The sequence below is a fragment of the Excalfactoria chinensis genome, chromosome 2, assembly GCF_039878825.1.
Source record: "Excalfactoria chinensis isolate bCotChi1 chromosome 2, bCotChi1.hap2, whole genome shotgun sequence".
In the NCBI taxonomy this organism is placed as follows: Eukaryota; Metazoa; Chordata; class Aves; order Galliformes; family Phasianidae; genus Excalfactoria; species Excalfactoria chinensis.
In genome coordinates this window covers 49,961,511-49,985,745 of record NC_092826.1, presented here as the reverse complement: position 1 = coordinate 49,985,745, position 24,235 = coordinate 49,961,511, and the positions used below count along the sequence as shown (strand labels likewise).

Here is a 24,235-nt window from a genome sequence, read left to right as displayed (position 1 = left end):
AAGTGACGCGATGACGCCGGGAGGCGGACGTAGCGCGCGGGGGCGGGGCGGCGGCGTGACGGCGGAGCGGCGGCCACGGGACGGCCGTTGGCGGCCATGGCGCAGCGCTACCTGCTGCTGGCGCTGGGCGGCGGGCGGCGGCTGCCCGGGGTGCTGCTGCAACAGCTGCTGTGCGGGAGGGGCCTGCTGCCGCCGCGGCCCTGCCTGGCACAGGTGAGCGACGGGCCGCGGGCTCTGCGTGCGCGCGGGCCTGTCGGTGGCTGAGGTAGGCGGCCCCCGTTTGTCTGGTGGCGGCCCTCGGAGCGGTGCGGGGCCGGGGAATGGCAGTAAAGACGGAGCCGGAAGCGGTGGCCGGGCCTCGGCGGAGAGCGGCCTGGGGAGGCTTCAGCGGCGGGTGTGTGTGGTCAGCACGGTGAGCTGACACCGGGTGCGGGTTGGGAACCTTGAGGCGGGTGGTGAGCGCTGAGTGCTGCTGGCCGGGCGTCGGTTTTAGGGCGGGCGTTACCCTCCTCGGCCCCGACATCACAGAGAAACCAGCTCCAGGCCTGCGGGAGCGCTTGGGAAAAGGTTGCTTTCCTGCGACTGAGTCAGCAATGGCTTAAACAAGGTGCTGGGTTGAGGCGGGGGAGCTGCGGCAGCTCTTTGCGTGCTGGGTTGTGTGTGTGGAAAGGAGGAACTCAGAGAGGAGCACACACAGGGTGTCAGTGGCTCGTCCTAACGATTAGTGAGTTTCTGGTTTTAATGTGGACACTGTGTTTGGGCATCGTTGGGAGGAAAAACAAAACAAAACCACAAAAAACAACTAGTAATGCTGCTGCTTTGTCTGAAGACTGCTTCTCGTTACAGTCAGTAGAGTGTAATGGCTTCTGATTTGGAATGGAGCGAAGAAATAGCATAAGAACAGAGAGGTGATCATCCCTCTGTACTCAGCATTGATGAGGCTGCACCTTGAGTGCTGTGCTCGGTTTTGGGTCCCTATCTACAAGAAACATATTGAGGTTCTGGAGCATGGCTAGAGAAGGGCAGTGAAACTGCGAGGGGTCTGGAGCACAGGTCTTATGAGGAGCAGCTGAGGGAGCTGGGTTTGTTCACTGTGGAGAAGAGGAGGCTCAGGGGAAACCTTATTGCTCTCTGCAACAACCAGAAGGGAGGTTGTGGTGAGGTGGAGTCAGGCTCTTCTCCCAGGTAACTAGCTGTAGGACAAGAGGAATTGGCCTCTTGTTGCTCCAGGAGAGATTCAAGTTGGATATCAGGGAAAATTTGTTCAAAGAGAAAGTGGTGAGGCAGTGGCACAGACTGCCCAGGGAGGTGTTGCAGTCATTATTACTTTTCTTGGGGCATAGCCCCATTGTCCCTAGAAAGGAAACGTACTCTCTAGGAGTAACTGTGTGGACGTGGCACTGAGGGACGTGGGTTATTGGATATGGTGAGGATGAACTGATGTTTGGACTAGATGATCTTAGTGGTCTTTTCCAACCTAAATATTGCTATGATTCTGTGAAAGGAGCCAGGGGGAGAACTTCATGCTCATTCTAGCATCCATGTGTTTGTATAGGTAGCAAAACAAGGATATAACAACAAATGTATTTTGGCAAGACAAGTGACTTACCTGAAATTAAATTGATTGATTGATTTTTAGCCAGCTTGCTTTCTTTTCTTCAGTATGCTCTTATGTAGTATTTCAGTCATGGTTAGTTAATGGAGAAAACTTTTGACCACATTTTGTTTTTATAAGAGCTACAAATTGGAATTTGTATATGGATAAAGCTTTAAACTTGTAACTGTCCTGAATTACTGTGTTTTTCTTCCTTTATTTGCATAACTTAAAGTGTGGATTTTCTGTTCTTGCTTTTTGTATCCTTGATGTAAAGCAAACAAAGATGGATTATGGTCACAGTGTTTCTGTGAAGTCAGTAGCTCTGCTTTCTTAAAAATTACATATTCTATTGAAGATTGGAGTTGTGGAGGAGGCCCTTCTTTGGTGCTCCAGATCCGTGTTTGCTTTACTCAGGAGCAAGTAACATTTTCACTTCACTTCTGAGGTATTTCAGGTGTAAAACTGACTTCTGTATGCTTCAAACTTGCTTGTCTTGAATATGTCATGTTTACCTGGAAATATATATATATATATATATATATACACATATATTATGGTGCGTGTGCATGCTTTTTCTCAGCTGTGACAGTTCTTTCATCTCTTTCCTCCCAGAGCAGCCTCTGTGCTACTTAAACATCCTGTCAAAACATGTGCTGTTTGCCCTCCCCGTCCTTTGGAAGTGGGTGTGATTCTGTCTGCTGAGGTTGCTGTGGCATTTCCAGGGGCAGCCAGCTTGAGGACAGCTCCTGTATCAGAATCGATATGATCAGCTTTCATCTTGGTGATTGACCTTGTCAAAAATCACTCCAATTGGTCATTGCCATTGCAGAGTGCTTCTACCAACTTCTGCTTTTCTGGCATGAAATGGTGAAAGGAAACTGCGTTTGCAGGGGATGGGTTTTGATGAGTCAGTAGGTAGTATAAAAGTGTGCTGTCAGTCAGGTGATGTACCGAATGTGCCATGAAGTTGGTTCTTTCCTTTTCTCACAAAATCAACTTTAAAACTCTCAATGCTACATAAAGTGTTGTTGCTTGTCAAGTTATTACTCATAGATCTTAGGGTCTGTTGAGACTGTCCATCAAAAAAACAGCTGTATTCATGAGGTCTGCCCCCCAAAGCTGTGTCAGCTACTTCTTCCCTCCCTCTGCTTGCCTCCTTCCCTCTCTAACTTGAAAACTGATAAAAGTGTGAATTAAGGCTGTAATAAGACTATGCTGACCCCACCACGCCAGAGAGTTGGATCTGGCCTACTCAGATTTTTATTTAAAACAAGCAGTTACCTTTTATTTCTAATGAGACTGGAGTGTCCAGAAACATTCAATCCAGATGAAACAATCTGAGCTTGTGGAATAAATAAATAAATTCTTTGTTGCTATAGGAGGCCAGCGACATACTGGCTTCTGTACTATTTTGGACATGACATTCAGTTGTGTGATTTTTTTGCCCATAGAGTTTCATCCCAGTTGTCCCAAAGCCTCTTCCAGGAGCACGCATGCTATTGCTCCTGGTGGAGGTGATAGAGTATTGACCTTGGAAACTGCTCTCTAGATAAGCTGTTCTCCAGGCTACCCGTGCTGTACGTGCGTTACATGCAAAATATCCTTCTGAATTTCCAGAATCAGACTTTTTTTCAAGGACTTGCAATGGCTTCATCAAGTGGCCAAAGAATTCTTCTTTACCATAGTCTATCGCAAAAGCAAGCGACAAAGACATTTGGGCATTCTTCTTGGTTCCAGCAGGTGGAACTAGATGACTGCTCACGGTAGGTTCGGTCTGTTAATAAGCTCCCATGCAGAAGACTTGAGGAGAATCAGAACTGACAATATACCAGTGTTCCTAGAGTAATTTGGGTGTGGAATTCGGTACCTTTCGTGTTTGTCTTAATGCATAGGTTTTGTTTTAAACTATTATATTCCAATTTTAACAGTTGTTACATGGGGATCCTAACATTGAGGTTTACTTCATAAATGTAGTCCCAGGTTTTTTAGACTAGATGGATATTTGCTGTCTTGTCTGAATACCACAAGTTTTCAAGTTTCCAGGACCTTCCTCTGATTATTTTTTTTCTATTCATTCTCATATAAATAACTTCTGATCCAAAATAACAGGAGTCTGAGCACTCATTGGGATATAAGGAAATGGAAGCAGAAATAGTTTTTATTAGGAAACTTAATGGTGTTTGGTCTGTGGGGAAGTCTTGATATGAACATTTCTTTTGGAGATGGGGGTTAAAAGCTTGGATTTCTTTTATCTAAAATATGTCCTTGAAGAAAGGGAGCTTGAACTGTGTGATAACATTGCGCTCTACTCCATTTTAAAGTATTTTATTGCAATTTCTAAAGCTTTCTTTTAAAATGCGGATACTTCCTTCACTGCATTTAAATGGCAAATATCAGTGGGCAGTCTTCTTGGCTTAAGCTGCAGTAGTTTAAAGTGGATCTGTACCTACACAGGGGTTTGGGTCTACTCTTTGAAGCATCGTTCCTCTCTGCTTTGGTTTCTTAGCTGGACATAGATATTGCCTGATGTGTTCCTTTTGGTTCTGAGGAGATCTTAACTACAGGGAAAGGGTTGCAGTTCTTTCACAGAGTGCCTCAGCATTGTGTGCATCATTCGTTCCTGCTGCTTACATTTATTTTTCTTCTTTCAGCTTCGTGAAAGTGTTTCCAGTGGTGTTCCAACTGACAGAGGGACGGTCTTGGCAAGTGTTATTGCTGCTTGCAGAAGGCTCTTCTCACAACCTCCCAAAGGTGACTGCAACTTTGATCACTGGAGTGAAGCAGGCTGCTGAGGACAGTGCTCGTGTGCCACTTAGGTTTATTTTGTACAGGGCAGTAAGCTCTCTGATTAATTAATCCATTAATTAATTAAGCCATTAATCCTGAGGTGGAGCAGTGATTTATAGTACTTTTATCCATAAACAGAGCTGACTGCAGTTTGTTCAACTTAACACTGTGCAGCGCCATTTTCTGTTGAACTAAGCTTGTCTGTCTTTGCTTTAAAGGACAGCTTTAAGCTATTAAATATACCTGAGTTTTTCCAGTATCAATAGTATGAGATTTATTTTTGGGAACCTGATAGAGCTCTTCAGCAAAAGGACAAGAACAAAACCATATTCTACAGTTAATGTATTGCTTACTTCTTATTTTCTGTTGTATACTCTCAGCTTGTGACTACTGAAATGTAATGTTAGAATTGTAAGCTAAAAGATAATTATTTGCTTTCTAACTCTTGATAGGATTTGAAAAATATTTTCCCAATGGGAAGAAACCTAATGGAAATAAAGGTTCGGCTGGAGAAACAAAAGGTACAAATAGCCATTTGATTGCAGTTTTCTGTTTTTCAGATGTTATTCGCCATGTTAGATTCTAGCTTTACGTTGGGTTTGGGCTTTTTTGTTCATTTTCCAGGGAATATATTCTTCTAGCAGATTAGTTTGAAAGTACAAATTGACTTTTCTTTTAAATGTTGTTTTCCTTTCATGTACTGTGTATCTGCTGGAATAATGCTCATTTTCTCTCATTCTTTTGTTGAAGTGCTTGCCCTTAAATTCTTCTTTTCCTATTAGCTGATATGGTTGTGCATTCAGATATGTTGTGTGTTTAGTTCTCAATTTTTCTTTGACCAAGCTAGATTCTGTTAAATGGAATAACCAGAACTGTCATTCTGGGTGGAAATCCAGAACCAGTTCTTCAGCTAAGAAGCAAGCACGTATAAAGAGGACTTGGTGGTGGCAGTGTAGTGCTGTGCTGCGCTTGTCTCTGGAGTGTTAAACAGGACTCCAGCCTGTGGTATCAATAAACTCTGAACTTCAAGAGCATATTATGACCGGGGGAGGTGAATCCTGAGAGGTGGTGTTGCTTAGAGTTAGTGAGGATTTCTTTGCATGTGTTGGTTTTGTTGTATTTTAAGCCGGGAATAATCTTGCATGTCTTGGATTAGTGTAGTAGAAATGCATTCCACACAATCTCCGTAATGTGCTTTGTCATGTATTTGTGGCATTTTTCCATTCTCAGTGTCAAAGTATCATCAGGTATACAATTAACAGACTCCACTGCTGATAGAAAGGGTTTGATAGGGATGGTTCTGCCAGTTGATGTCTCTTTTTCTATGGAAAAATGTAGTTTCATTTCCTCTATTGAAGCATCAAACTAATTCATTTTGCAGGCCTCTTTAATGTTGAAGCTAAAATAAAAGTAGAGTGAGATTGCTATAAGATATAAAGATGTGCTTTTTGTTGTTTTGTTTTCCCTTAGAAGCAAAGCAAGCTGGTGCCCGACAGCCAAGTGGGACTGGTAGTGGAGGAGGCAGCAGTGGTGGGAAGAAAGGTGGCAAGAAAGAAGATACTAACTGGTGGACCAGATTGCAGAAGGTCTTGACCTTAAAATATCTTTCTTTTTTATATTAACTGTCTTGAAGTAACCTGGTGTGCTTTTTTTTGCTTTCTAGGGACATTTTTATGATTGCCTAAGTACTTCTTAGGCCTCCTGTGTCTTGTATTTCATAGTAAACGGCTCTAGGTGGCATTCCCACTCACTGCCTTTCATAAATGCTTGTTTATATGTACCTTCAGAGGCATCCAACTCTTTAACTGGTTCAGGAACCTTAATGGAATGTTAAGGTATATGAATATGGTTGCTCATACTCTGTATTTCTATAGTGGAGCCTCAGGCTTTTAAGTATTTTGTCTGAAAATGTCAGTGCTTGTTAAACAAGCTAAACAAGTTCACTGTCAGCCATTCTGACTTTGATGGAACACTTGCATAAGCTTAATTTGGTAATATATGCTTACTGTCATTAGCTATAGCATGAAGATTATAGCATCTAACAATGTAAAAATATTGTTCTGATTTTACTTGAGGTGCGTAAATTTTTTCTTCCTCCCATTTTCTGGTTTTTTGTAGGCTTTGTATATACTGAGGGGGAAATTGTATCAAAATGGAGGGGAAAGGTCATATAACAGATGACAGAACTCTTTCTTTTGAAGTACTTAATAAATGAAGAATGTGCAGCTACTGTTTGTGGAACAGTGTTTTTTTCCACTAAGTTTGCCATTCCTCAGTTATATCTGAAGCAACTGAAGCATGTTAATATGACAAAATATTACCTTATTGACATTCTCTGTGGTAACCTTGAATGCAGGGAAGATAACTCAGATACTGGAATCTGTTGTTATTTACTTACTGCACTGTATGTTCTAAAACTTGCTTCTTTCTCCCCCTAGGGTGACATTCCTTGGGATGTCAGGGAGTTCCGTATGTACGTAGTGGGAAGTTCATTTTTCTGGACGATGGTTGTATATTACTTCTTCTTCAGGGTCCCTGGGAGAGAAATCACCTGGAAAGACTTTGTTAATAACTACCTTTCTAAAGGAGTGGTGAGTAGTAAGGAATCAAAATGACAGATCAGTGTGCTGAAGGTGCTCCTTTCTGCCTCCCTGCTTACGTTTGTATTTGTGTAGCTGTGCAGTGAGGACTAGCTCAAGAGAAAGCAATTAGCTTTCATCTTCATCAGTTCCCTGTCTGATGTCCAATTGGTTGTATGAAGGCTTGTGTCTGTTCAAGAAAGCAGAGGGAATGGACAACTCAGAGTAGAGCTTCTCATTTGAACAGCTAGTGTTTCTCCTAGCTCAGAGGCAGTGTACCTTCAGTGTTTCCGGGTGGGATTATAGTTGATTTAATGATTTAAGCAGATGTGCCAGGTACCCTCAGGAGAAACTTATTCTTAACCCTAAATGCTTTTGTCACCCCTGCTGGGAGTGGGAGGACTTCTGCTTTTTCATTCCTTATATTAGTAGATCACCATGGATCTGAGTAGCAGTGGTGCTAACAGAAAGGTGAGGGTGGGAAAAGAAAGAATTCCTTTCAGAGGCAGTGAATTGGCTTAACCATATTATAAAATAGTCTCATTTACTTGCTTTCTCCTTTTACTTCTTTCCTTCTTACGTAGAGCTACTTCTGGAGCAATCAATTCTGTCATCAGTGTACTATCTCTCTGTTTAACTTGACATCTTTCTACACTTGGAGTAGTAGGTCGGTAATGCCCTGAAGTGCAGGATTTTGAGTGTTGAGTGAGGCCCGTTCCACCTCATGAGCCACAAATGCTAAGCTCTCTTACTTCCATGTATGTAGCTTCTCCTGCAGGTTAGAAAAACACAGGCTTGCTTCCTGCTCTGCGTTCCAGACCTGGGATTTTGAGTTTCCTTTGTTGCTGTGATAAACTGCTAAAGAGATTCTGTCCTACCTTTCCTTTGTCTTAACACTCAATGCAGAGCTGCTCTTTTTGCCTCTGCTGTTCTGCCCAGGCTGCATCTGGAAGTTCTGTTCTTAGTTGGCAGCTATGTGTCCACCTTGTGGAATGGAGCCATGCTGGTCGTGCTTATACAGCAGCTAAGGCACCAGCTCAGTTTAAACAAAAAGAAAAGAGTAAAGTTTATCAGTAACAATTGATGAAGTGTGAACCATGGTTGCAGAAGAGCGTTATGAAAGTAGCTTGTTGCATAAAATGAAGTCTCTCAGGCCTCTGCAAGATATAGTCTGGATATTCCAATAAGCTAAAAATGTACTCATCAAAAGCTGTTTCCATAGTAGTGACCAGGTTAGTGTGGAGAAAACATGAGTGCACTGGTGTTACACACTGTCTATAGCAAAGACACTCAGGTAGTCTTGCTTCCTGAAGTCAGATCAGATCTTGAGTGGCTTCTTAGCTTGTATTTTGTGTGAGTTTTACCATAAATGTTCACATGTAGTAACATCAGGAAAGTCTTGCTAGAATGTGTACAGCTCAGGCCCAACCTTTAGAACCATAGTTTTAAAACTAACAAATGCTGAAACCATTTATTGGATGGAAAGAGGCAGAAGAAATGGAACTAAACTACTCTTTCATTTCCCTTAGCAATTGTAACCTTTTAAGACACTGTCAGATACAAGACTCTAGGAATTCAGTGTTTTTTCCAGCCTAAAATAAAAAGCTTAACATTTTTTTTAACTGTGAACCTGCAGCTTGATTCTTGATTTTTAGTTTCTGATTTGTTACCTTAAAGAAATTCTTTTGTTAACTTATGGATGTTCCCATGTTTAATGTGGTAGTACAGGAAGTCTTTTCTGTTAGCAGAAGCGATTGTAAGAGCAGAATTAACTTGTCCCTCATTCTGTTGAGTTTGGAAGCTCCTGAAGGAGTTTAGCATTATGTGGCCTATCACTTTTTATGTTTCACCTCTGAAATAGTTACGTATTAACTAACTTACTCTACCTCTAGTTTGGGCCAAGGTGTACGGATTTGTTCTTTGGTGGTTTTTTTCATCCTTAAGAAAGGGTGTGAGGTCATCCTTTCTATCTCATTCCTGATGTGCCACCATTCATTGTTTACCAATTATATACTTGCTTCCTTACACTGGAATTAAATTGAATTGTCACTGAAAGAAATTCATTGAGAGTACTGTCTTAGTTAACAGCATGGTTTGTATGTAAGTTTGGAGCGGAGAGGAGCTTTTACTATGTGATCAGTTTGAGACTAGTTTGAGATTTTCTTTTTTTAGATGAAGCTACCAAACAAAAGCATGCGGGAGTGTAGAACTCGCTGTATACATCTGAAACAGCATGGTTTACTTAGAAAGTTTAGCTTATCTTAGAGTTAAAAACTAAATAATTTGTGTAACACAAATTTTATCTTGTGGAAACATCTTGATCTACATTGTGATTTTATTTTTTTTTTCTTACTAGAAAACTGAAGAACAGGTTCATATCTGGCATGTGCAGCTGTGATGGAAGTGTAGATAGATTTTGTCGACTTAACAGGTTACAGGTTTTGTTCTTTCCTTCCACAGGTGGACAGGCTGGAAGTGGTGAACAAGCGCTTTGTTAGAGTGATCTTTGTGCCAGGAAAGTCTCCTCATGAATGGGTAAACGTTTCTAATACATTTACATAAGACTGTAGCAAGAACAAGGCAGGCTTTTTTGATAAAGATTGATGCAGAGAACTTCAGAGCATGAATTGTCTTTTAATCTAAAATATGTTCTTTACCTTACTGTTACGTTATTTTACATGGAGTTTTCACTTTGCTGTGTTACGTTTTGCCATAGATATCTCCAAACTATGCCAAATAGTTCTTTTTCCTGCTCCATGCCCTTAATACTGTCTATATATCTATATAGACAGAAGGAGTGAGAAATTATTGAAGATTCTGTATTTTTAATGACGGTTTTCTGTCTGCTCAAGAATATTACAGTCTTAAACATACATTTGGATCTTTTCTGTCCCAGATTGCTTTTAGATAGTTAGGTATAAGGAAACTTAATTTTCTCTGTTTGATACTGTGGTCTTTCAAGCTTAAGCTTAAATGCACTTTTTTCAGTGGGTGGGTTCTCCTAGTAATGTAACCAAGAATAGGCTGATGAAGGTAAAGGTTCTCTGAAGAATAATACTTGGAGGCTGAGACCCACTGAAAAAATAAACATAAAGCTCATATGCATAAACATGCAAACTTTTGTTCTGAGCACAGTCTCTGCCAGCTTCAGACCTTCTCAGTGTGCAGGTGGTTGACTCTTATTGTCATGATATTTTTACTGTTTAGAGAAGCTTAGAGAAGCTTTTTGTCATTACGTTAATTGGTGATAGGTTGTTTGTTTAGGGTTTTCTTGAGCTTTTTAATTGACTTTCTGAAACAAGGTCTGCAGGTCCCTCCAGGGTAGGGTGAAATCTGCAGCAATTACTTCATCTGTGGGTTTCAGTGCAACTTATTTATCCACCTACTCTTTAGCCCACATACCATCCGTTGCCTTAGTTTCTCAATCAGTTAATACTTAGGGTTACATTTTTCTCTCCAACATTAGAGTAAGTAGGGGCAAGTCAGGCAGGTCATGGTGCAAAAAGGGGAGGTTCTCACGAAACAGACCCAGTCATCTGTGTTTAAAAGTAGAATCTGGATTATTTTTCAGGTATATAATAACTTCATATTGTCTTTTGCGAATACAATTAATTTTAAAGCTAACATGGATTCCAAATGTATATAATTGCTTTTCTTTACCAGGAAGGCTGAGATCTTGTGAAATAATAGGTTGTATGATTGCTGTGCTTGCTGGTTCAGTGCTGTGTTTTATTCTGATTATGTGTAATTCTCTTTTAAATACCTGTTTATCTATTATCTTCTAAATATTTCTCCCTCCGTTTTTTCATGGAGGAGGGGTCAGAATTTCAGTCAACTTAAAGTTCACAGGAACTTGTATGTGTGGTTTCTGTAGAAGCAATAACAAATACAGAGTCCAAGTTGGTAAGACTTAGATTTATTAGACGCATCTTCTATTGGTTACATACTTTATAAGGCAACTTAAAGTGATGTTTTGTTCTGATTATGTTCAGAGATTTACTAGAGTATGCACTAGAAGTTGGCTTAAAATGAAGCTGAGGTGAGATAGGGCACTTTGTGGTGATCTCTGCTCTTTTTTTAGCAGTATGTCTGGTTTAATATCGGTAGTGTGGACACTTTTGAACGAAATCTTGAAACTGTGCAGCAAGACCTGGGCATAGAAGTGGAGAACAGGTTGCCTGTAGTCTACTCAACAGAGAGTGATGGGTAAGAAGCATGTTTGTTGTTTTTGATTTTAAGGTATCTTGATAAGAAATTGTCTCTACAGTGGGGTTGTAAGACACTTACCGTGTTTTACACTGGGTGGCAGTATTATCAGAACAATAGTCATCTTGATTTTATTTGTGAAAGTTAACTGTATGAGGACCTGTTCAGTACATTAATTGTGTAAAAATCCTAGTACATACATATTTCTGTTCACAGTTAGCCCTTCCCTCATTAAAACCCTTCAAATGGCCTAGACTCGAGGAGGAGTCAGCACGATGCAGCAGTAATGCTCCAGAGATGGTGCTCAGAGATTTCTGAGAGAACAAAATATGGCATAGAATGACAGTCTGTTGACTGAGTTGTGAGACATCATTTTCTGCCTGTAAACTTGACAGAAGCCTTGCAAAAAGGCAAGGTATTGGTGATTAAGGGTATTACATTATTGTGCCTGTTTGCAGGAGCTAGAAGGTGTATCATGCTTTTAATCACCAAGTTTAAGTAAAATAGCGCATCTGATATATGGTGTTGTTGCTAACCCATTAGGGAGTAGTGGTTCCAGTACTTTAAGATTTGTATTCTTTATTGATCTTCTGTAGCTGAGCAGCAGCTGTATCATCACAGATTCAGAATCTGCTTAATTCCATAATGTAGTGAATATCCAACTTTTCCTTTTCATCCTAGAATTCTGAGCATGAAAATCTTGTGTGAGAAGCTGCGGTAGTACTGCTGTCTCTTTAGGATTTTATTGTTGCTGAGAGCTGAGAGAGTGTCTTGTGAGCTGTTTTTACCAGAGAAAGAACTGAAGTGCTCCAATACTTCAATAACGAGAACTGTTTTAGTATTAGGATTTTCAGTTCTTATAGAGCCATGCTAGGAAGTTGGAGGACAGACTGTGTGGGATGGTGGGCAATTGAGCAATCAGAACAAGGCTGTAGCCTTGGGGTAGAGAAACAAACACTGACAGAAGGAAATGCAGAAATTGAGAAGGACCTAGGGGAACAAAAGCGAGTATATATTTTTGGGAGTTTTTTGCTTGAAGGTATAGCATGTACTGATCATTTGTTACCTAATACAGCTGACTTTGATAAAAACAACCATTTCCTTACAAGACCCGTGAATTTGTCTTTAAAGGGTGGCACGTAAAATGAGCTGCTTCATTTTACTAGAAAATGCAGTTTTCCTCTGTGTATTTATTGCTGTCACTTGATGATGTTGGTTTAAGAAGAAAAGGACAAAACTGTTGCGTGTTAAGCGTCAAGAGTAAGAATGTGTTACCTTCAAAGTCTTTCAATTTATGTTTTCTAGCAGTTGGTAAGAGAGGACAGCAATGAAAAATTAACTCCAGCTCTTAATTACAGTTAGAAAAAGCTTTTTCCTTGGTTTGACTTCTGTAATTCCATATCTTTTTTTCTTCTCAAATGTATTTTATTTCCCAGTGTGAACATCTTGTAGAGTTACATTTGCGATATCTTTGCAAGCCCTAGAGTCTAGTTCTGAATTCATTTAGGTTTGCTTATGATGAAACCGATGTCCTGTACATGCTGTGCTCAGAAATGGATTTCTGTAATGTTTGGCTTTTTGTTTTTCTCCACAGGTCGTTTCTCCTGAGTTTGCTGCCTACAATCCTTATTATTGGTTCTTTATTGTACACCTTAAGAAGAGGTCCTGCAGGCTTAGGTCGAGGAGGGCGTGGAATGGGTGGACTTTTCAGTGTTGGTGAAACCACAGCCAAAGTCCTAAAGGACGAGATAGATGTCAAATTCAAAGACGTAGCTGGCTGTGAGGAGGCCAAATTAGAGATAATGGAGTTTGTTAACTTTCTGAAAAATCCCAAGCAGTATGAGGATCTGGGAGCAAAAATTCCAAAGGTAATGAAGTGATGACTTAAGAGATGGTTCAACTGGACCATGAATGTTTATGCAGGCAGTGCTTTCTAACTTCTCACAGTTGGGGGGGGGGAAAGTAATAGACATTAAATGCCAACAGAATAATTATAGTGCCAGGAGATTTTTTGATAGAATATTTCATCTGTTTGTACAAGCCAGAAATTATACACGGGATACATGTCTTCCATGGTTGTATGTAATGGTTATAGAATTGCCTATCGCTTTTTGACTTTGCTTTAGTGGCAGCCCAGCTGGCAGCAGGCCACTGGTTTTTTTAATTGTTAGATGAAGAAATCGCTGTGCCCGTGTTTCTGAGTCAGCATGGCAATGCTGTAGGTATTTTTTTTTCCTTCATGCTGGTTTAAATGACAGATGACATTTCAGTCTCTTTTCTCGCACCATTTTTACTGCAGTAGAGGGAAAACCATTAGACTGATGGCTTTGAAGATCTTTAAGTAAGATATCTCATGGTTGTATTGTTTTTATAAGGAAAATGTCTGCTTTTTTTGCAGGGGGCAATTCTGACTGGTCCTCCAGGTACTGGAAAAACACTTCTAGCTAAAGCTACCGCTGGAGAAGCCAACGTGCCATTTATCACAGTCAATGGCTCTGAGTTCTTGGAGATGTTTGTTGGTGTGGGTCCAGCTCGAGTAAGTCTTTGGCCTTGGTGTTTTATTTGTGGTGGTTGTTGAAGGGTCTTTGTCAAGGTTGGTGGGCAGTTTGATGATAGATTCAGACTTCAATAACTTTTTTATCTTTAAGTCACTTAATCTATGCAGATTACCCTATAAGTGATACTAGATGCTTGCCTAAACACAAGGAGCATAGAGATGACTTTCATAAAAGGAAGAAATGGAGTTAAGTACTGATGAGAGGTTGTCTGGGCCCTAAGGATGTACTTCTTTGCAGCGACTTGGTGGGGGGGAAAAAAAAGAAAGAAAACCAGAACCAAGAGCTTGAAGAGAGCTGCTCCAAAGTAAACACACTAGCTGGGTCAGAAATACATACCTCGTTTGGCCACTGCTATGTGGATGTCTCTTTCTGCTCTAAGTCATTCACATATGTTTCTCTGAAGACCTTTGTTTTCTTTGTCGTGTCAAACTCTTAAATATAGTTGTCTTGGGACTCATAAATGAGCTTCTGATTGAAATAGGAACCCAAGGATTATGGTGCTTTAATTTCTGGAGATCACGTGATTTAAATAACCAAATATATTGTCTTACATTTTTAATGTTTTGCCTTAGTACATTTTTAAAGAGCTATTTCAAGTGGAAAGTGTTAGTTCTGTTCCAGCACTTCCATTTTATTTTGTTGTTTATTTTTTTTCTACTGTATTTCAGACATTCAGTTTGAAGTCTTTTGGTGTCTAAGAAAGGAGGACACACAGATCTGCTGGTTAAATATGTGCTAGAAATAAGTTGCTGGAAATGTATTGTGAGGCTGGAAAAATAAGACTCCCTAAAATGTCCAAAGTTATGCCCTATTCCAATTAGCTCATGCCTCCACCAAACTCTTAACCATCTTGTCATAAGCCTCGGAAAGTATATTTTCAGGCTGACACTGTTCTGGAGAATTTGAGTTGAAATTTATTTGCTGCAGTTCTTGAGCATGAAATGGAATTGCTTTAGGATCTTGATTTGAGTTTTACAGGGAATGCGCTTTACCAGAAATATGCAGTTTTATGCCCTGTGAAAATTCACAGGGAAGTTAATTTTGATTAAGTTCCCTAAAGTCTTGAAAAACTGCAATTTTCACGTGGCTGGACTTATTTGAGGCTTTCCCAAAGCTTTCCCAAATTTGTTCCTTAGTTTGTAACAGCTGTTTGAGTATATGCCTCCTGCTACCTTCAGTATCTTCTGATGGTCTTCTGAAGGACTTCTTACAGTAATACAGATGGGAGAAGATGATTGAAGGCAGGCAATTCTGGATCTAATGTAAAGAGAAGAAGGAAGAGGGTGGGAGGCACACTGGTTGGTATAGAGCTTGCAACTGAGAGAACAGGAGACATTCAGAGGTTTGAATGTGGAATTTGGTTTGGGAGGGAGGTTCCAATGAGGATGCAGAGGGAAATTGAAAATATATAAGGAAATTGTCAAATAGTACTGCTGGGATGGGGGAAGGGTATAGACAAAGAAAGGAAATACACGTAGGAAATTAAAGCATGGTGGTTAAAAAAAACTTACACCTTTCAAACATAGTTACCATATGAAGATAGTGATAATGTTCAGTAGGATGGGTGGGAACTGAAAAAAGCCTGTGGTGGGAAGGACTTCACTAAGAAACAGTAACAAAAGAAGCAGATCTGTACTTTCCAGTTTCCTGGTAGGTATCTAGAAATGTTAATAGTACTCATGCTGTATTGTCATTAACTGTTAACATAAACCTGAAAAGCCTGAAAGCAAAGTATCTTAACCTTTTTGTCTTGACTTGTGCAGGTGTAATTATTGCCTATTAGCAGTAAGTGACATCTGTTGACATAACAGCTGTTGCTTCAGCTGTAAGCGTTTCAACACTGTTGATAATTTCTGGTTACCATTCAGTACATTGTGAGAGAGTGGTTTTGTTTCATTTTAAATGAATTTGATAAATCAGACAGTTATCAGTGATACTAAATCTATGGTAAATTAGGAGATGCTGAAGTTAAAAGAGCCTTCGTTCCTTTGTGGTTTTTTAATTCTCTTGCTCCTGAAAAATAGACATTCAGTTTTGAATCACTTTCAGACTAAAAGGTGGGAGTTCACTTTGAATATCTGATACTGATTATAGATATTTGCTCATGTGTTAGCCATCTTTACTGACTTCTAGAAGTTAAGTTAATTATGAAATAAATACTTGGAGGTGAATTCAGTTTTCTTGGCCCATGTAATGAAGAGTCAGGGTGACTAAGAGTCAGTATTTTTGAACAGAGTATTGTTAAAATGCAATAGTATGCACTTAGAAGTGAGCCTTAAGCTCACTGTAGGAGTGACAGCGCTCTGTCCTAACTGCAGGAAAACCTGAAAGATTTTATTTCCTTGATCTGAAGAACTACCATGTCAGAGCATGCTTATTCATGTGCATTTCTACTCATACTATGCATTAAAAAAGAGCCTGAAAGAGAGACTGCTTTAAGTCTTTGTAGGATTTTAGTGTTGATATGAAAGCTATAATTATTCAGGGAAAGTGATTATTTCTTAAGGCTTGTTTTATTTGTGTTTTGTTTTATTTATGTTCTTAATTTATGGATTGAGAAAGAAACTGTCAGTCAAGAGGCCTCCATATCAGTGATTCTTTCTGAGTAGCAGCTGTGGTGTAGCAGTATTGCTTTAGAAGCTGGCTGGGTGATTCTTACTATAGTACTTCTTACTGTAGTAGTCAGTGATAATGGTATTGTTACTGCTGTGCCTTCCACTGTCTCAGCAGCCCCAGCACCATTGTCAGACAGTGGCTAACTTTTGTATTCTGTTTTTCTATTCAGGTTCGAGACTTATTCTCTCTTGCTCGTAAAAATGCCCCATGCATCCTCTTCATTGATGAAATAGATGCAGTAGGAAGGAAGAGAGGAAGAGGCAACTTTGGAGGACAAAGTGAACAAGAGAACACGCTCAATCAGCTTCTAGTAGAAATGGATGGTAAATGTTTAATTTCTACTTTTGCATTGCAGTGACAAGAATGTAAGTCCTTAGTGACTTACATGCCAACTGTATCGGTTGCAGCGTTAATGTTTGTAGTTTTAGGTGCAAGATGTAAGTGTGCAGATGGCAGTAGGGGGAGGACCACAAATGAAAGAACTAGTGCACTTCTCAGACCTGTTAGCTGGGTTCATTTTAAATACAAATTGCATTTGTATTAGGAAGCAAGCGTTTCCTAAAGTGAGACATGCTTACTTCCTAGAATGAGTAATGGTGACTCGTTTTAGTAAACACCGGGCTGCAGCAGAATTTGTTCAGGAAGAAGAACAATTGTTGTGCATCTGATAACTTTGTCAAAGTTGAATAAGCAAAAAATAAGTGTGTTAGCACTCTGTTAAAAATATATTTAGGCATGTGCACATACAGCTAACCATGTTGGTTCTGCAGTTTACTTGGAACTTAATCCTTTGTTGTCTTTTGAAGTAAGTTTTGATACAGCACTACAGAAAAGCAGAGCCCAAGGCTATTTTTCACTTGTGAAAAGCTGGACGGTGTTCTAGAAAAAGGAGCTATTTAAGGTCATTTTTGCTAACTGTCAGTACTGATGTGGCCTGTAAAGTCGACAGTTTGCTGGTTTGTTGTTCTTGGATGTTACTTTTACACAGATTTTTATTGTACTTCTTCCACAGGCTTTAATACCACCACAAATGTAGTAATTCTGGCAGGTACTAACAGGCCAGATATTTTAGACCCTGCTTTAATGAGACCAGGACGCTTTGACAGACAGATCTACATTGGTAAGTTTATTTGCATCACTATAGTTCTGCTTATGTAGAATGCTACCAAAATAACTGTCTATCTACATATGTAAATTCTCCATACTCGCTGATTTACTTGTGAGAAGTAAAAAATGTGTATTTCTTTAATTTTAAAGGCCCTCCAGATATAAAAGGTAGAGCGTCTATTTTCAAAGTTCACCTTAGACCTCTGAAGTTAGATACAGTCTTAGATAAAGATAACCTCGCAAGAAAGCTCGCATCGCTAACACCTGGTTTTTCAGGTAGGTAATTCTTAATTACCAGCATGCTCTGCAGAAACAACACAAAATGCTTGCTAGGAGTTTTCATGAAAATTCTATGGGGGAATTTGAGTTTCTGAACGTTGAATCTTCTCCCTGAAAAATGCACTGTGACCTTTTGTTGAATTAGATATGAATGTGGAAACGTACATTCTTGGCTTCTATCGTAATCCATTTGATCGATACCCGTATTGACTGATAATGAATTCTTCACTCTCTGTGGTCTTTAATGAAACTTTTTCTGACATCTGATTGCCAACATCTCTGGCAACTGCAGTGATGGTTTTTTTTGCTTGTTTTGAAACTATCAGTGGCATTACCATAAATAATGCTAACAAGAAGGGAATGGCTTGAAGCCAGCAGTGTGTCTCTGGAATAAATCCTTTCATGTCAGGATCTGAGCTGTACTCAAACCACATGTAGGAAAGTCGTTTCTCTGAGTCTAAATGAGACTAAACGCAGTGCAGCTTGCTGCAGACGGAGCTTACAGCAGGTGCAGTGTGCCCTGTTGTACAAATCAGCACCTCACTGGTTGTAAGCTCTGTTCTTCTAAGAGAAAAATCCTAACACTTCTCATCATAGTGTGTGTATTTCAATCTATCTCAAACAATGCTGTATGTGTAATGAATTATTTTGGAGGCCGTTACCTTTAATTCTATTCTGCATGAGAATCTGTGGAGACATAATCATAGATAAGCGTATTTTTATGCTAGACAAAGAAAATTGGTGAGAATGATAAATAACTTATACCTTCCCTGCTTTTAGGTGCTGATATTGCTAATGTTTGTAACGAAGCTGCATTAATCGCTGCACGGCATCTCTCAGATGCTATAAACCAAAAGCATTTTGAGCAAGCAATTGAAAGAGTGATTGGAGGTAGGTGTATCGCGTCAGTCATTCATCAGCACTTTTTATGGAGGCCACCCTTTGAATCTTCTTAAAGGCCACATTCTTCCCTCTTAAACATACTTAAGATTGAGAAAATAAGTCGCTGGGTTATTTTGCTGATTTCTGAAGTGGAGAAGGAGCAGAAATAGACGCTCAATCAAGACACTTTCTAAGTTATTCAAAATGACAGGAGGAATAGTCGTTAGGATTTAGCGATGCTTTTAATCGCTGTTAGCCTTAAATAATATAGAAAATGACTGGATTTTTAAAGAGCAAATGTTTTGCATTAAAAAAAATTGAATATTCTTAAGAACTTAAGCTTTCATAGAATCATAGAATTACTCAGGTTGGAAAAGACCTTGAAGATCATCAAGTCCAACCGCAGCCTAACCATAGTACCCTAACTCTAACAACACTCTGCTAAATCATATCCCTGAGCAAAAACCCTTTCAAATAAGGGACAGGGTTACTGTAAAACCTCAAAGACACAAACTTCTAAAAGTTGCTAGTTCTGTTTTAGATTTAATTTCGTCAGTAGAGTATGTATGTGGCATCTAACTTGCTGACTGTGTTTCTAAATGGAAATAAGGGATTCCAGTGGAGAAAGATATGCCTGAAAGGATTAATGAAATGTCTTTTATAAAGGTTTGGAAAAGAAAACTCAAGTTCTGCAACCAGAGGAGAAAAAGACAGTAGCATATCATGAGGCAGGGCATGCAGTTGCAGGATGGTTTTTGGAACATGCTGACCCACTCTTAAAGGTAAAGGAAGCGCTTTTTTTCCCTGTTGTAGTTTTGTCTTCCCTCGATGCTGGGAGGACACTGCAATATGTAATCTCACAAAAGGCTTTGTGAATGTTGTATTTTGATTTATTTCACTCTGTGTAGCTTTCTTAAGTGTTTTCTGACTTGGGTGTTATGGGGTTTGTAGTGAAAACGGCCTTGGAAAATGAGAGGGACTTGATGTTCCCACGAGACTGCCTGATTTGAAAGCTGCTTTTTCTCTGAGGCTCTTAGTACGGATGCAGTGTTTAGGTTAATCGTAGCAGATTGTGCAGGTGCACAGCTCTGAAGGGAATACAGCTACAAAAACAGTCATCCAGAAGCTGATCAAAGTTCGCATAGCTTGGCAAGTTGCAGATAAGGGAAAAAAGCAACCTAATCTCCTAAGCCTGCTATGATGTTGTGTTTTTAATGTGGTCTAGTTTTCAAGCTTAATATTTTTCATCTACAATTTACTGCTCAAAGGAGGAATATTAGTAAACACGGAAGTTGTCTGTTTGGAATTCTGTTGATTGAGAAATGTGGTGTCTGTTCTGGAATACTTAAAGCCCAGTATGTATCACTAAAAGAACTGTGAATTTGAATTAACACGTTTAAAAAATGCCATGCAGTCTTTGCAAAAGGTATTACAGCGGTCTCACCTTTCTTTTCCAGATATTCTAGTAGTTGTTATCCCAGTTTAGAGCTAGCCAGGGCTTTTAAGGATAAATCACAATGAGGGCCAAACAGTAAATGGAAATAAGGTCTGAATTAAAGTTGAAGGGTGAGTATGGTGTAGGTTGTGCTATTAAATTAAGTCAAACCAAAGAAGGCTTTTTTAGAACTCTCTTTAGCATTCTGTTAATTTTGATTGTAGGTGTCTATTATCCCTCGTGGTAAAGGACTGGGTTATGCTCAGTATTTACCCAAAGAACAGTATCTTTATACCAAAGAGCAACTACTTGACAGAATGTGCATGACACTGGGTGGACGTGTATCTGAGCAAATCTTCTTTGGAAGAATTACAACCGGTGCTCAAGATGACTTGAAGAAGGTGACACAGAGTGCATATGCTCAGGTGCGTGCTTAAGTAATACTTATTTTTCTTACTGTTTTCCTTTTCTACCACCTAACAGTAATGTTTGTAAAGGATATGATCTAATCACATGTGTCAAAAGCCTATCTCAGTAAAAGATTGTGACTAAACATTATGCTGCCATTGTATAGAGATGCTGATGACTCAGGTGTCATATTGTAGTCTTTCAGTGAGCTGATCGCTGTTCTCCATCCACCTGCAGAAACATGCATGCTGCATTGCATTCAAATACGTGTGGAAACTCTACTGAAAAAGTTAGTTTAGTGCATGTATCTGATTCTCTGATGCATGTTCTAAAATTGCTCAGTATGAAGACCCAATTTGGATTTACATAGGTATATAAATCCAGAAAACCTTGTACTTGGGCACTGTTTGCTCTCAGCTAAGACATTTTGTACCATATTAACTTAGCATAGGTAAGTGATAGGAAATGTTAAGAATGTAGTGACTCATCTGACTGTAGCTATGTACTGTGTAGATGCTTATTCCTCTTCCTGCATCAACATAAAAGCTGTCATTTAATAAGGTGCTTTCAAGGTGAGTAAGAGAGGCGTTTTAAAGGAGATCCACTTCCCCTTCACAACACATTGCCCTTATCTTCCACTTCCAAACCACAGCCATTTGCTGGTCTTTAGTAGATTGCTTATTTTCTCAGTTCTGGAAATTAAGTGCTTAATGAAATCCTTAACAGTGCTAATTTTTATCTGGCTTTCAGCGTCTCCTGTTCAGTTTGAAATAGAAAATAGTCAATAAGTACAGACTGACATTTGTATTAAGCATATTGCCTCCAGAAAGATGTAGGACCTTGAAAAAAGATTGTGGAATTTCTCTTTAGCAGATTAATGGCTCCCTAATTTCAATTCCACCTACCAGATTATTATCAGTATATCCTAAAATGTCACTATCTCTCCTTTACTTTCAGATTGTCCAGTTTGGTATGAATGAAAAAGTTGGACAGATTTCCTTTGACCTCCCTCGTCAAGGAGACATGGTATTAGAGAAACCCTATAGTGAGGCAACTGCCAGAATGATAGATGAAGAAGTTCGGTCACTTATTAATATTGCTTATGAAAGGACATTATCTCTTCTGACTGAGAAGAAAGCAGAAGTAGAGAAGGTGAGTATTACCATGTGTTCAGACCCCAGTTTGTAAGCTAAAAGCCAAATTGAACTGAATAGGTCAAAAACGAGTGTGCGAACACATTTCATCAGGAATTATTCAGTGTCATCTTTAGAGTGTGACACAAGCTTTCCATAAGCAAGCATAAATATTTGTATTGGAACACCCCAAGGTTCTAATGCATGTTTTGACATCTCTCTGGTAAGATGTTCGGTATTCATTTGCAAAGTTGGAGAGAACTGTCTACCTTCTAAAGTAGATGTACTAGAGCAGAATGAAGGGATGAGGGGGGGGGAAGCAAAGAGTGAAAACAAAAAATCCACCACTACACACACAGGAAAAAAAACAATCACCAAATAACCCACCAAAAAAAAAACCCACAATACCAAACACTCAGTACAAAGGTTCTAAGAAGGGAGGTATGGAATATTTCCTTTACCTACATTATTTTTGAAATTCAGAAAAAGAGCTTTATTTCCTTCTGTGCCCACTTTCTGCTTGAGATCTGCCTTACTGTAGTTGAGGCAACCCTTGTGCGTATTCTTTTCCTCCACACCAGAAAGCCCAGTACAGCAAAAAGGTCACTTTCCAGGATGGGCACTTATCTATTATTAACAAGAAGAAAGTTCTGTATGGATTTGGTAAACGGTGTTTTAGTAGGTCATGATTCTAAAGGAGATCACTGTTTTTACCGAATGCTCGGTGACCCAAGAAGGTTATGAACTACACATATACACATGAGTATTTTATGCTGCTCTGTCTAGCTTATAACACTTGGCATAGTATGCTCATTTGGATCTATCGCTTAATATACTGCATCAGGAACCTTTTGGCAGCAGTGAAAGACTGCTGTTCTAAAGTAACAAATAACAGTAGCAGTGCCCATAGGAGAGCGTTTTGCCTGTTAAGTAGGGCTTGAAGAAAAAAAAAAAAAAAGCTACATAAATTCTGACAAAAGGGAAATGAGGTATTAAGTAAACTCTGAGCACACTGTTTATCAAATGAAGCTGTGTTGAATTAATGTTGGGCCAGACTGCCTTAAACTCTTGCAAGAAGAGAGACAAGTGGTGGCACTGTGTGACACGACTTACTGCTATTGCAGGTTGCCCTACGACTACTGGAGAAGGAAGTGCTTGATAAAAGTGATATGGTAGACTTGCTTGGCCCAAGACCATTTGCAGAGAAGTCCACCTATGAAGAATTTGTTGAGGGGACGGGAAGTTTGGATGAGGATACTTCTCTGCCAGAAGGCCTGAAAGACTGGAACAAAAAGCGTGAAAAAGAGAAAGAAGAGACGGCAGATGAAGAGGTTGTTAGGCAGATCAAAGGAGGGATGCCATTTTAACTGCAAAGTGTGTGGTGATGCTGACTTGCACTCTGGAAGAGAAATAAACTCACCTAGTTTGTACTTCCAAAACAAACAAATATTTATTCAACCAAACTGTATTAGAGATGGATGGCGGAGTGGTGTCCTGTGAAGAGACAAAGATATCCTACTCCCAGTATGCGGTATCATCAGTTCACCGGTAAAAGATCATCTTTCATTTGTCAGCTGAAGAAACGTACATTGGATTTGAGCTGCAGTGCATTGCCAGAACTGAACCTCCCAGACGCTGAAACAACTCCGATTCATGCACAAACTTCATGGCACTGGTCTTTTGTTTTTAATTCAAATGTATGTAGGCTTATTAAAAAGAAAACCAATAAAGTATTTTGATTATTGATCTGAAATACACCTGTATGTGACTTGTTTCCAAAAAGAATCATAGAAAAATGCATTGCTGAATGCTTGGCCAAAAGTCTGGTCTTGCAAAGTGTAACAAGCTTTGTGGAGATGTCGGCTGTTTGAGCTGATCCTTCTTCTGCTCACCCTTCATTTTGATTTTTAAAAGGAATTGTTTGCAAAGAACGCTCAGATTGACAGTGAAACTGGATGCCCATATCTTACAGTGTGTTCTTGGTTCAGTCTGGAACTGGCTCCTGCAGTTTTATTGGTCACGTTTTTTACAGAGTTCTGTAAGATATTGAACATATGAATGTGTTGTGTAAATACAGTTTGACTCAATAAAATCAGTACTTTTCTGAACAGAGTTTCTTCTTTCTTTTTGCCAGTTTCTGGATCCATAATTCAGTCTAGCACAAAACTTCCTGAGCTGAAATCTTTGGTAAATTAGGGTAGCAAAATTGCGCTCTCACATTGTGAAACAGCAGTTGCTCCAAAGGTACTAAAGCAGATTGTCTCACTTTCCATACTGGCTTGATTAACCTAAAGGTAACGATTTTTTTCTGCTTAGTTTAATGCAGTGGTCTCAGCGTAGTGAACAAGTTGGTTTAGTTGCTGTATGCTTGGAGTCTTTGTTGGAGAATTTGGCTGTTCAAAAGATAAGTGACAGTCTCCTTGTGCTGGGAAAAGGGAGGGAGCGTGATCTGGTTAGGGTGTGGGTTGGGATCTGCTTTATTTTTCAGTAGGAATGAGAAGGAACTGAACAATAGTATGATACTATGATACTATGAACTCTGCTTGGTAACAAATCCTTTATGGCTTATAACAGAGGGCATGTTAAGAGGCTAATTAGAGACAGATTCCAGCTGCAAATTGCAACGTGTTGGAAAGCAGGATGGTAAG

General features: G+C 39.6%; 1 protein-coding gene across 2 annotated transcripts; it reads left to right on the top strand.

Annotated features, from left to right (window-relative positions):
- The first annotated feature begins 28 nt into the window (after nucleotides 1–28).
- On the top strand, nucleotides 29–23,696 carry AFG3L2 (AFG3 like matrix AAA peptidase subunit 2). Of its 2 annotated transcripts, none has more exons than XM_072327546.1 (17): nucleotides 29–213; nucleotides 4,249–4,348; nucleotides 4,837–4,905; nucleotides 5,855–5,970; nucleotides 6,823–6,975; nucleotides 9,424–9,498; nucleotides 11,048–11,169; nucleotides 12,764–13,037; nucleotides 13,568–13,705; nucleotides 16,513–16,666; nucleotides 17,356–17,463; nucleotides 17,601–17,726; nucleotides 18,510–18,620; nucleotides 19,278–19,393; nucleotides 20,271–20,471; nucleotides 21,412–21,606; nucleotides 22,712–23,696. In XM_072327546.1, exons 1-17 carry the CDS (start codon nucleotides 97–99, stop codon nucleotides 22,952–22,954), a joined length of 2,418 nt encoding a protein of 805 aa, XP_072183647.1. In that variant the 5' UTR covers nucleotides 29–96; the 3' UTR covers nucleotides 22,955–23,696. The 2 variants fall into 2 exon arrangements, with proteins under 2 accessions (XP_072183647.1, XP_072183646.1); XM_072327545.1 differs by having other exon boundaries at nucleotides 11,045–11,169.
- Nucleotides 23,697–24,235: the final 539 nt, after the last annotated feature.